At 48.2% G+C, this 10,591-nt stretch overlaps 1 protein-coding gene across 1 annotated transcript; it reads right to left on the bottom strand.

Annotated features, from left to right (window-relative positions):
• Positions 1 to 3,779: 3,779 nt before the first annotated feature.
• On the bottom strand, positions 3,780 to 10,469 carry HSPE1 (heat shock protein family E (Hsp10) member 1). Its single transcript, XM_077319348.1, has 4 exons — positions 10,214 to 10,469; positions 5,768 to 5,932; positions 5,014 to 5,103; positions 3,780 to 4,009 (listed from the first exon to the last, which is right to left on the bottom strand). Exons 1-4 carry the CDS (start codon positions 10,214 to 10,216, stop codon positions 3,959 to 3,961), a joined length of 309 nt encoding a protein of 102 aa, XP_077175463.1. The 5' UTR covers positions 10,217 to 10,469; the 3' UTR covers positions 3,780 to 3,958.
• Positions 10,470 to 10,591: the final 122 nt, after the last annotated feature.

Genomic DNA, 10,591 nt, shown 5'->3' on the forward strand with positions numbered 1-10,591 from the left:
TCATTGGCCATTTTGGGAGCAGTGGGTGGGTGGGTGGGTGGGCCGACATGGTCATGTAGGGTCATATCACCTGATATATGTTTAACAGTTATTTTAAGTATTAAAATTAATTAACTCCCACCCATTTGGGAAACCCTTCCAGGGCCATCAAGAAAGCCCAGGGTTTCAAGACACCCTAGTTGAGAAAGCCTACCATATATGATCATGTCGACCCCATCTCCCAAATAAAGGGCTAGTGATGGGCCTGGAGGGGATGGGAAGGGGAGTGTCCCTGGTGGCATATACACAACTATGCTTCCCAACCATATTCTGCACCCCTTGCCCTCCACAGGCCCCACCTCCAACTCTCTGGAAATTTCCTAACCTGGGGTTAGCAGCCAGGAGAGTGCCAAATCCAAAATAAACCCCACATCGTCTCATGCCCCTGGGCTTGGAGTCTCTGGTCAAGCTGGTCCCCACCGACGCTCCCCAACCTGACAACTTGCTGTGGAAAATCTGGGCTCAGTTGGGGTTCTGGGAGCACCTGGGGAGGTGGGCTTTGAAGAGTGAGAGTGCCTTTTAGGAAAGCTTTGGCTCTCAGAAGCTCATTGCTCTGGAAATCTTTTTGGGGTCTAATGCACTATTAAACCAGGTTTTGTGTTCTACTGCAGTCCTCCTGAAACCCAAAAGAAAAGCCCTGTTGGACTTGCTGAAGATCTGGCATAAGTCTAAAGTAGTGGTTACATCTGTACTACTTTAGCTTGGCTTGAGAAGGCAGAAACACTTCAGTTTCTTTTGGCGAACCGATATTGAAGCACTGAGTCTCTTGCTGTTCACAGAAGGCGAAAGCAGGGACTGAATGTACAGGAGGCTGCTAGCTAGCTTGCCTGTCCCCTTGCTGGCCTTTTGAGGCTGGGCTTTGGAGAACAAACAGCACCATCCTTGTATCTAGAGACATGGCCTTGCCGGGGAAGGACAAGGGGAGGCTCCCCGCTCTTGGCCTCCTGGTAGCCTGTGCACAGGCTTGCATCAATGACCAGAGGCCCCCTTCACTGGGGGGGGGGGCGGAGTGGGGGGTCCCTTGTACAGGCTGTGACAAGCAGCATACAAAATCAGATTCTGGAACATTCTGTAGTCCAAAATGTACTCCAGATGTAACTGTTGCTGAAGTCCACATTTCTTCCAAGCCAACAAGACAAAGCATTCTTCTCACACATTTCTTTGGGGGGAAGGCTGAATATGGGAACCTGAGCTGCTAGGCCCGAGTCCACGAGCACCTTAGAGGCCAACCAGAAGGGAGCACTGACTCTTGATAGCTCATTCCCCCCCCCCCCCCGCTTGTTGGTCTCTCTCGTGCTCCAGGATTTGAATCTCACTCTTCTACTGCAGGTATAATCCAAAATATCTGCTGTGAATGTGAATTCAGTGGCTGATCAGTTGCATAGCATCTTGTTCGATGTTAGTAGGTAAAATGTAAACATCTTTCGCAGTACTTTCCCACTGTTTCCACGTACCCAGTGATAGGAAGTATACTTTACACAATGCATTGCACAACACCCTTAAAATACATTTATAACTGCCAGATAGCCAATTCGTCCCTCCCCCAGCCAAGTACAGCACTGAGCAGAGTTGCTGGAGATGGCACTTCGCATTTCTTCAGCAGTCTGAGTGAGGCAGGATGCTGGACTGGATGGACCACTGCTCTGATCCGGCAGAGCTGTTCTCATGTTTCTAATTAGGGTGAATGTGCATTTTAAAAATAACTTTCAGCATATCCTCCTGGTCCATTTAGGAACAGAAGATAGTTTGCATTCCACCTCTCCAGACTTTGGAGTGCTGGTGGAATGTTGGGATTTGAGCAAATTATTTCTTTACTTATTTAGGGACTAGTAATCAAGCCCGCTGCAGGGGAATGCAGCAGGCGCTAGGTCCTAACCTCAGACGTCGGCGGGCTGTTCGGCGGCGGCGGCGGGCCGGTCCGCGGCGGCGAGCTTCTATCGTTGGCGGCGGGCTGACGCGGCGAGAGGCGCTTTGCGCCTCTTGCCGCGCCAGCCCGCCAGGCAGGGAACCCCCGGCAGCCACGCTTCGCGCGACTGACGGGGGCTCCCTGGGTCGGTGGCCTGACGCGGCGAGAGGCGCTTTGCGCCTCTCACCGCATCAGGCCGGGAGGAACTGTGAGCCGTGCTGTGTGTGGCTCGCAGTTCCTGGAGCTGGGAATCGGAGGGACCAATCGGCAGGCGCAAAGCGCCTGCCGATTGGTACCTCCGATTGTCTGTCGTGAGGAAGGGTCCAATCCGGACCCTTCCTCATCACGGACACATCCCGCCTCGGCAGGCCTTAGCGAATTATTTAGTCCGTGGCGCCCATGGCGCCACGGGCGGTTTAAAGATTTGTTGGTGGCCGCTCTTGGCAAACCAGCTCGTGGCGGCTTACATATAGCAGAAGTACAGCATTCTAAAATGACAAGACCCCAGTTAAAAAACCCCAGCCTATAGCAAACAAAAAAAGACAGTGACAATTTACCTAATCCTTTAAAAATGAAAGGGGGAGAGAGGAGGAAGGACCTAAAGATCTTCAAGCCCTAGCCCCAACCAAATGCCTAGTGGAAGAGCTCCGCCTTACAGACACTGCAGAACTGCGATAGTTCCAATAGGGCCCTCGACTCATCCGGGAGTCATTCAACTAGATAGGGACCAAGACCAAAAAAGGCTCTGGCCCTGGTTTGTATCCAGGCATTCTTCATGGCGGCCAAGGATCACCGCCTTGTTCATATCCACAGAGCAGAGTGCTCTGCAGGGGGTAAAGGGGGATAAGTGGTCCCTCAGGTATGTGGGGCCCAGATTGTGGAGAGGTCAATTGACCTTAAAGGTCAATATCAAAGCCTTGAACTTGAACCAGAACATGACCAGCAGTGGCCTCAGCACTGGCTGGATATGGGCCCTTGGCCAACATCTTTTTTACTTCAGCCTGGATGAAGACTAGTAATTAAACTGCATGTATTTTCCAGGACTTTTCTACCTGCAGGCAAGGGTTAGCTGCACTCCTGCAATATGCTCTTCAAGCTTTGCTGTTTCAGCCGTCAGGAAGAGACCCAGAAAGTGCTTGGAGCAGGGATCCCAAACCTGGTTGAGCCAGTGGACACCTTTGGAATTCTAAGACAGCGTGGTAGGTGCCGCCACAAAATGGCTCACATCGATTACCTTTAGCCTGTGAAGAGTTATGTGCTTCTAAAGCCAATTCTTTAAACATCTCCACAGCCAATCAGATACCCTCTGGGCAAAATCTCCACTTTCTTAAAAACATTTTGAGGGCTCCATGTTAGGGATGCCTGGCTTAGAGTCACATGTTTCTTTGCGCTGGAAAAAAAAAAAGATCTTCCCACCCTATGCGTTATTTGCTGATTTTTCGTGTTTTTTCCATTTGTATAGTAGTTTTGGCTCTAAAGGGATGAAGAGAGATACATTTTGTGAAATGAGCACAAACGCTAAGCCACAGCTGCTTCTAAAGCTTCCCTGAATGATGTTGGAGAAAGAACAGCTAAAGCATCTATATCAGGGGTAGTCAAACTGCGGCCCTCCAGATGTCCATGGACTACAATTCCCAGGAGCCCCCTGCCAGCATTCGCGAATGCTGGCAGGGGGCTCCTGGGAATTGTAGTCCATGGACATCTGGAGGGCCGCAGTTTGACTACCCCTGATCTATATGCATGCATGGAATTAATCTTGTGTCCTTTAGGATCATGGCCACATTTATTATTGTTGATTTAGAGCAGCTAGGAAAAATGCAGAGCACAAGAAATCCACCTGGGAACAGAGTTTATTGGACGAAACAGATTTTATTTTTAGGTCATACAAGATTGTTATTTGAGAGACTTCATATTTATTAGAAAATAAGGACATTATTTACATGATGGGGGGAAGAGTCCTTTGAGCACACTGGTGGAATGACAACTTTATAATATTGCGGCAACAGGAACAGTTCAGTCGACATACTTCCCAAGAATATCACCATCTCGGAAGATGAAATAGTCCTGCAAAAGGAAACGCAAACTGTCACCCACTGAAGACAAACAACTATCCCTGCCTGCATCAAGGTCCTTAGCAGATCTCAGAGACTGATTTACTGCACATGCCAAAAAGGTCAGTGCTTCACAAATATTAACCCAAGGCCTTCAACTTTAAATTGCTATGGGGGGGAGGGGGGGTTAGAGGATAATAATCTTTGTGGGGCCAAGGAGTAGTAGTAATCTTTAAGGCGTAATATAATCAGTCATTGATAACCCACAAAAAGCCCAATTACCCAGCTGCGGGGTTGACTAAAACAAGTTATCTGGAATGTTTCAATAAAATTCAACAGCGATTTAGTACTACGGTTGTTAAGACTTTGCAGAAGCATCATCTTCCTATTAAAGTATGGGACAGATTCCTTTCCCTACAGCACGACGGGGGGCAGTTCCCATTCTAACTTCCTTGCCCACCCACCTGTCCCTCGTAAGTGCTGTCTGCCAAATTGCTTTGAGAGTCCAGTTAATTGTTAATTGAGTCCAGTTAATTGTTGACGACAATTTCTTTATTGAAAGTATAATGAAGCAACCCCAAACCTTTGCTAAGACTCATGCCCCTTGAGACCTTTGTCCCTTATCAACCTCCAGCCCCCCACAGCTCCCCCCAAGCACCCATTTGGGCATGAAACCTTCTAGATGCCATCCCCCAAAACGAGAGTTAGTCACAACTGATGCTTCAAGCTCCCAAGGTCGGGGAAAGAGAGCTGTTCTCAAAACATCAAATGGTACATGAGCTACGTGGGAAGAGAAACTCCAGGCTGCACTGGAAAAGGAACTGGCTGTGCTTGCAAGAGCAGGAACCAAACAAGAGCAGCAGTGAGATTTTGGGGAAGCAGAAGCAAAGGCCATCAAAGGTTCAGGAAGAAGTGATGCGGGTGTTCCAAAAAAAGAGGTTAGAGAAATGCTGTTTTCCAACTAGGGCAAACCTGTACAAGCAGTAGAACCAGATAGGATAATCTCCAAAAACTAACCTTGTCACCCAATATCACCTTTGTGCCACCGTATTCTGGTAGTAACACCTTCTCGCCAACCTTCACACTAACTGGCAGAGGGTTCCCATCCTGCAAGAGAAGGACAAAGAGTTGAAAGAAATCCCAGCATCTGGCAGACTGTGGTCAGTCAAAAGAGGATCGCCGGATTCAGAGCTAGTACACTCAGAAGAGTTGTCTGCAGCATCTAGGGTGGAAGCCAAATTGCTGCATGTAGACAACCAAGGAAACCAGGAGCTCGGTGTGGTCTCAGAACAACCTCCATCGGTCGTTGGGATTCCTCCCCTTTCCCACAGCATGGGGCTTCCCTATCAGTGACACAGAGCAGTGTCTCTGTTGCAAAGTCCAAAGGAGACAAAATGATAAATCTGTTCTGTTTATGGGCAGGGCGGGAAATTTAGATCTCTTTATGCCTCATTATTCAGTTTCTTAAGGTCACCAAGTAGATCTGCAGTAGGAGAGTCTAGAGGCTCCTTAAAGATGAACAGGATCCAAGAGCCAGAGCTCCCTTCATCAACGCCTCACAAAACTCATCCTATCTGAGGACTGCTGAGGGCTCAGGAATGCACAGCAAGGCACAGAGAATTCTCCCCTGAAGTCATTATTGGGAAGGATGCTGGAGCCGTGGTCACCCTATTACTTACTAGGATGTGTGAGGCAAGGGGGGACAAGAGATCATTTATAGCATACAAAACACTGAATAAAAAATGGATTTAGAAAGCGACCGCAGGCGTACCTTTCCTTTGGAGCCTGACCCAACTGCCACCACAGTGGCCTGCAGCACCTTCCCTTGAGATTTCTCTGGGAGCATGATGCCACCTTTGGTGACAGTCTCAGCTGCACATCTTTCCACAAGGACCCGGTCAAAGAGGGGAAGGAATTTCTTAAATGCCTGGCCTGCCTGTTGAAATAAATTGTAAGTCATCACGCACCACAAATAAACCGGTTTGTCTCCCAGGCACCATTTAAGACACATTCTAAATCCCTGTTTAATGTGCTGATTCTATATGCAAGTACAGATATTGAGATCAAAGTAGTCTATACCGCTGCTTGTGATTATATAGTAAGGAGGATCCTAAGGAGTAACTTCTGTGTTGCTTAATGGGCCGGATGATTAATACTTTAGCTTCTTCTGGTAGGTCCAGACTTCAATTGGTAACTGAAAATTCCATCTTCTTGACCACAGGGGTAGTCAAACTGCGGCCCTCCAGATGCCCATGGACTACAATCCCATGAGCCCCTGCCAGCGAATGCTGGCAGGGGCTCATGGGAATTGTGGTCCATGGGCATCTGGAGGACTGCAGTTTGACTACCCCTGTTCTTGACTGTGCTATTTGTAATCTGCCCTGAGCCCCTGTAAGGACAGACTATAAATACTGTAATTAAAGAAAAACTTTACAAAATTACAAATGCTCCATTTCTGAACAAGGCGTCCTCTGTGCCACTGGATCAGAGCAGAAAGTTATTCATTCCTTCAGTGCACATTTAACATACCCTGAAAGGACCTCGTGGAGACATCCACCGCTTTCTCCCCTCCTCCATTTCTTCCCCAACTCTGTGAGGAAAGCCAGGCTAAGGGAAGACAACTGGCCAAAAGTCACCAAGGAAATCTCATGACAAGCTCGGTCTGAAACCAGATATTTCCAGTCTCACCCCACTGGCTGCTGGTGCGGCACATGATTTTAACAGCATGCTTCACATGCGACATAGTTTTAAAACCTGCCCAAGCCTACCACCCTGCAAAGCCAGGATATCAAGGGCAGGGTGACTGGGAGGGACCTTGCTCAAGACAGGACTGGCACTCTGAAAGTTCTCCGCAAAACTGCTGCTTTCTTTGCCTACTTCACTTTATTTAACTGGGTATTGGCCATATTGTGTTACGTCATGATTTCTGCACAGGTATGTTATGAGAATACTTCAGATGTGGAACAAGGAAGTTATTCCAGGTAAACCTTTTAAACAAAACAGCAAACATAACAAAAACAACTCTGGAGACCTGTCATAACGTTGTTGGTGTAGTCATCAGTGAAAACAGTTTGGAAATAAAACATGTAAATTAAAACAAAAGCTCAGGGTTAAATTTAAGGCACTTCCAGGAATTATTAACTTTAAGGAATTTAAGGTAGCATCCAGCTATTTAGAATGCTGAACTCTGAACATTATTAACAAGCTTTAGCACAGTACAGCACTCATTAACTTTAGTGCTAAAAACAGAACAATCTATAACTGTGTCAACCAGGAAGCATTACATGAATAAGTCTTTTGTCTGCATCTATTAAAAGCCACAAAGTAATCCCTTTTGTTGCACGTCTATTGGGTCGTGGCAATACAAAGCAGATCTGAGTTTCCAAAAAGGCTGCAGAGAAGACAAGGAGAGGACAAAGAGCCACCGGTTTCAATTATAGCATTACTAGACTAGGCCGTAAGGAGTCCAGCCAGCTGTGCAATGCTGGCTCCGAGCCTTTTCTAGCTGCTTCCTTTGGAAGTCCACATGGCAAGGCAGACCTGAACAGAAGCAGCTAGAAGCATGAAGGGCAGGCGGAGCTTCAAGCCATTAGAGGTCGCCCTTGCAGAAGGCAAAGGGAAAATCAAATGCATTTCCTCGCAGTCAGATCCAGATGATAAAGACAGAAGAGTTGTTTTTGTATACCCAAGCTTTCCACTACCCAAAGGTGTCCCCGACTGGTGTACAAAAACATCTTTCTCTGCCTCTCCCCACAACAGATACCCTGTGAGGTGGGAGCTACCCTGCTGCCCTGCGAGAACAGCTCTAAGAAAACGGTGAGTAGTCCAAGGTCACCCAGCTGGCTGCACGTGAAGGAGTGGGGGGAAATAAACCCAATTCTCCAGATTAGAGGCCAATGCTCCTTAACCACTACACCAGGGGTAGTCAAACTGAGGCCCTCCAGATGTCCATGGACTACAATTCCCATGAGCCCCTGCCAGCATTTGCTGGACATCTGGAGGGCCGCTGCTTGACTACCCCTGCTACACCATGCTGGCTCTTGAAGGGCAGAACACAACTGCAACTTTGCTGATAATTGATAACTCCCCAATAACCCCCCCCCATTTCAGTCAAAGGCAGCTCTCTTTTTTAAAATATATATATAACGTGGATAGAATGGAATCTCTGAGGCCTGCCCATTACTAAGCCAAACTACCATGGAAACGCCACAGGGGCTTGCTGAGATTTCCAGGGAGGGGCAAATTAATTCAGAAAGGCTACTTGCCCAGTGCAGATTGGGAATGCAGCACAAGCCAAATCTGGAGAAGTGGGCCTGATTCCCTATTCTTCCTCCATATGCAGCCAGGTGCAGGGCCAGTCCAAGTTCTCTTAGGATTGTTCTCAAAGAGCAGTTCTCTCAGAACTCTCTCAGTGCCACCTATTCGCTCAGTGTCTGTGGTGGAGAGAGGAAGGGAAGGGGGTTTGTATGCTGCTTTGGGGCTCCTTCAAGCAAGGAAAAGCAGGGTATAACCGCCACCGTCCCGCTCTTCTTTTTCTTCTTCATTTGGCCTGTTGGGAGTTGCACTGTCATGCAACTGCAAATTCCCATGGCAATCACTTGACAGTTACAATGCATACCCTGGACCATAGTTTTATTGTGGAGGAGGAAGGGCAAGAGGGTTGACCAAGTTTTACAAAGTTCTTATCAGATAACAATATGCCTGAAAAAGGTTACAATTTAGTGTTCTCTTCCCACCTGTACAGATTTATAAAGGTTGTGGCTGTCTTCTCCCCAACTTTTTGGAAAATGGGAATCACTTTTGTGAAAGAGGAAGGGAATTCTCAGGCCACCTCATAAAATTCTACAATCCAGAACAGCCAAAACAGTTGAGATTATTCTAAGGCACCCTTAGTGACGCTACAGGAATATCCCAAAACGCAGCACAGTTACTCTGTTCTCACTACTTTAGGCTTATGTATTTTAGAGCAATTCCTCAGTGGAATAGGCTTCCTTGGGAGGTGGCGGGTTCTCCATCTTTGGAAGTTTTTAGGCTAGAGAATAATCTGCCAGAAAGAGATGTGCCAGTGATTGTCTCTTGTGGCCCTTACTTCCGTACCCAAGGAAGTGCTGATTGCCACTGTGGGATGGGAGGTGAATTTCCTCCAGGCCAGGCTGGATTCTGGAGATTTTTGGTGAGGGGGATCACTTGGGCATGAACATGGGGTCACTGTGGATGGGCAAGTAGCTGTGAGTTTCTGTATTGTGCAGGAGGTTGGACTAGATGACCCTAGAGGTCTCTTCTAATTTTATGAATCTATGAAATCTCAATCCTTTCCCTGTTACAAAAAAGATGAAAAGTTACAAAGAAGAGGCAGGCACAGCAACCCTTCTCAACCCAAGACTTACTTAGTCAGAAGAACGAAAGGAATGCAAGAAATAGCACACATGTAGAATACGACTTTACCATCTAGAGCAAAATTATCAACTCAAGCCAAGATTCCCTGGTAAATTTGCAACCCTTCACTTTTTAAAATTTGAAATTATGCCTATACTGCATATCTGCTCTGTTTCTTGCACATGAAAGAAAATCCTCCTGGCTTGGAACCATCTAAATCAACTTCCACGAGGCCAACAGCCCTCCCCGTTCACTGGCCCCACTAGCCACTGACTATGGATGTTTCATTTCGCCAGCATAGCCTAAAAGACTCCTCCTCCCTGAAAGTACTTAATCCTTCTCCAATCCACTTCTGAGTAGTCCTAACCGTTAACTGAGGCGTGTATAGTCTAGGATTTTAAAGCCTGAGAAGGAAGCTTGAACCCTCGCAAGCGGATTCCCTGGAAACTCCCGCTGGCTCGAAGGTGCTTGTTGGCTCAACTTTCACTAATCCTAAAGCGCTCTTTTTATCCTGAATCTGCTCCCAACCCCATTCAGGGGAGAGCCAGTCAAGATCCCTGGCAGGAAGAGCACAAGGGGGAAAGGCGCTTTAATCCTGCCTCGTAAACCCCCTTCACGAGCCTCAGACCGGGTCCCTTCAGCCCTTTCCCGAAGGAGACAAACGCCTTAGTGCTCTCGCCCTCCACTGAAACTCCCCCAGTCGTTATTTGAGAACTCACCCTGCCCCAGGCAGGCTTGCATGGAGAGACCCCCCCCCCCATGCATAAATGCACAAAACACCACGAGCATGCAAAAGGCGTTTGTTTCCGCGTGGGGGGCGCGGTCTGGCGCCGGGGCTTACCATGGCGCCTGCCGGGGGTGCTCTCTCGCGCTCTCTTGCTCTCTGGCACGCGCGTTCCCAGTGACCGACAGCCCGAACACATGTGGGGAAAGGGTCGCGCGTGCGCACAACACGCCCTCGGAGACAGAAGTCCTTCCGGTGGTCACGGGGCTCAAAGGGCACGAAAGTAGAACAGGCCTCCTCCGCCGCCACTTTCTCTTCGGCTCCGATGGTTTCGCCTGACGATATGTTACAAATCCTAAAATCCAGGGGTTTGTTTTACTTTTAATTCCCTGTCTCTGGTAGGGGGCCTGTGAGGCGAAGGGGGACGCCCCCGGAAGTGACGCCCAGCGCCATGCGTCGCTTTGCGGCGAGCATGGGCATTCCAGAAAATTCTAG

Source organism: Paroedura picta, chromosome 2 (assembly GCF_049243985.1).
Source record: "Paroedura picta isolate Pp20150507F chromosome 2, Ppicta_v3.0, whole genome shotgun sequence".
Taxonomy (NCBI): domain Eukaryota; kingdom Metazoa; phylum Chordata; class Lepidosauria; order Squamata; family Gekkonidae; genus Paroedura; species Paroedura picta.

What these genes read in the sequence shown, in the direction of transcription:
- HSPE1 (XM_077319348.1), bottom strand. An exon ending in GGTCAGGCTCCAAAGGAAAG is followed by an intron (nt 5,104 to 5,767) that starts GTACGCCTGCGG and finishes CTTCTCTTGCAG; the next exon opens with GATGGGAACCCTCTGCCAGT. An exon ending in AGGTGATATTGGGTGACAAG is followed by an intron (nt 4,010 to 5,013) that starts GTTAGTTTTTGG and finishes TTCCTTTTGCAG; the next exon opens with GACTATTTCATCTTCCGAGA.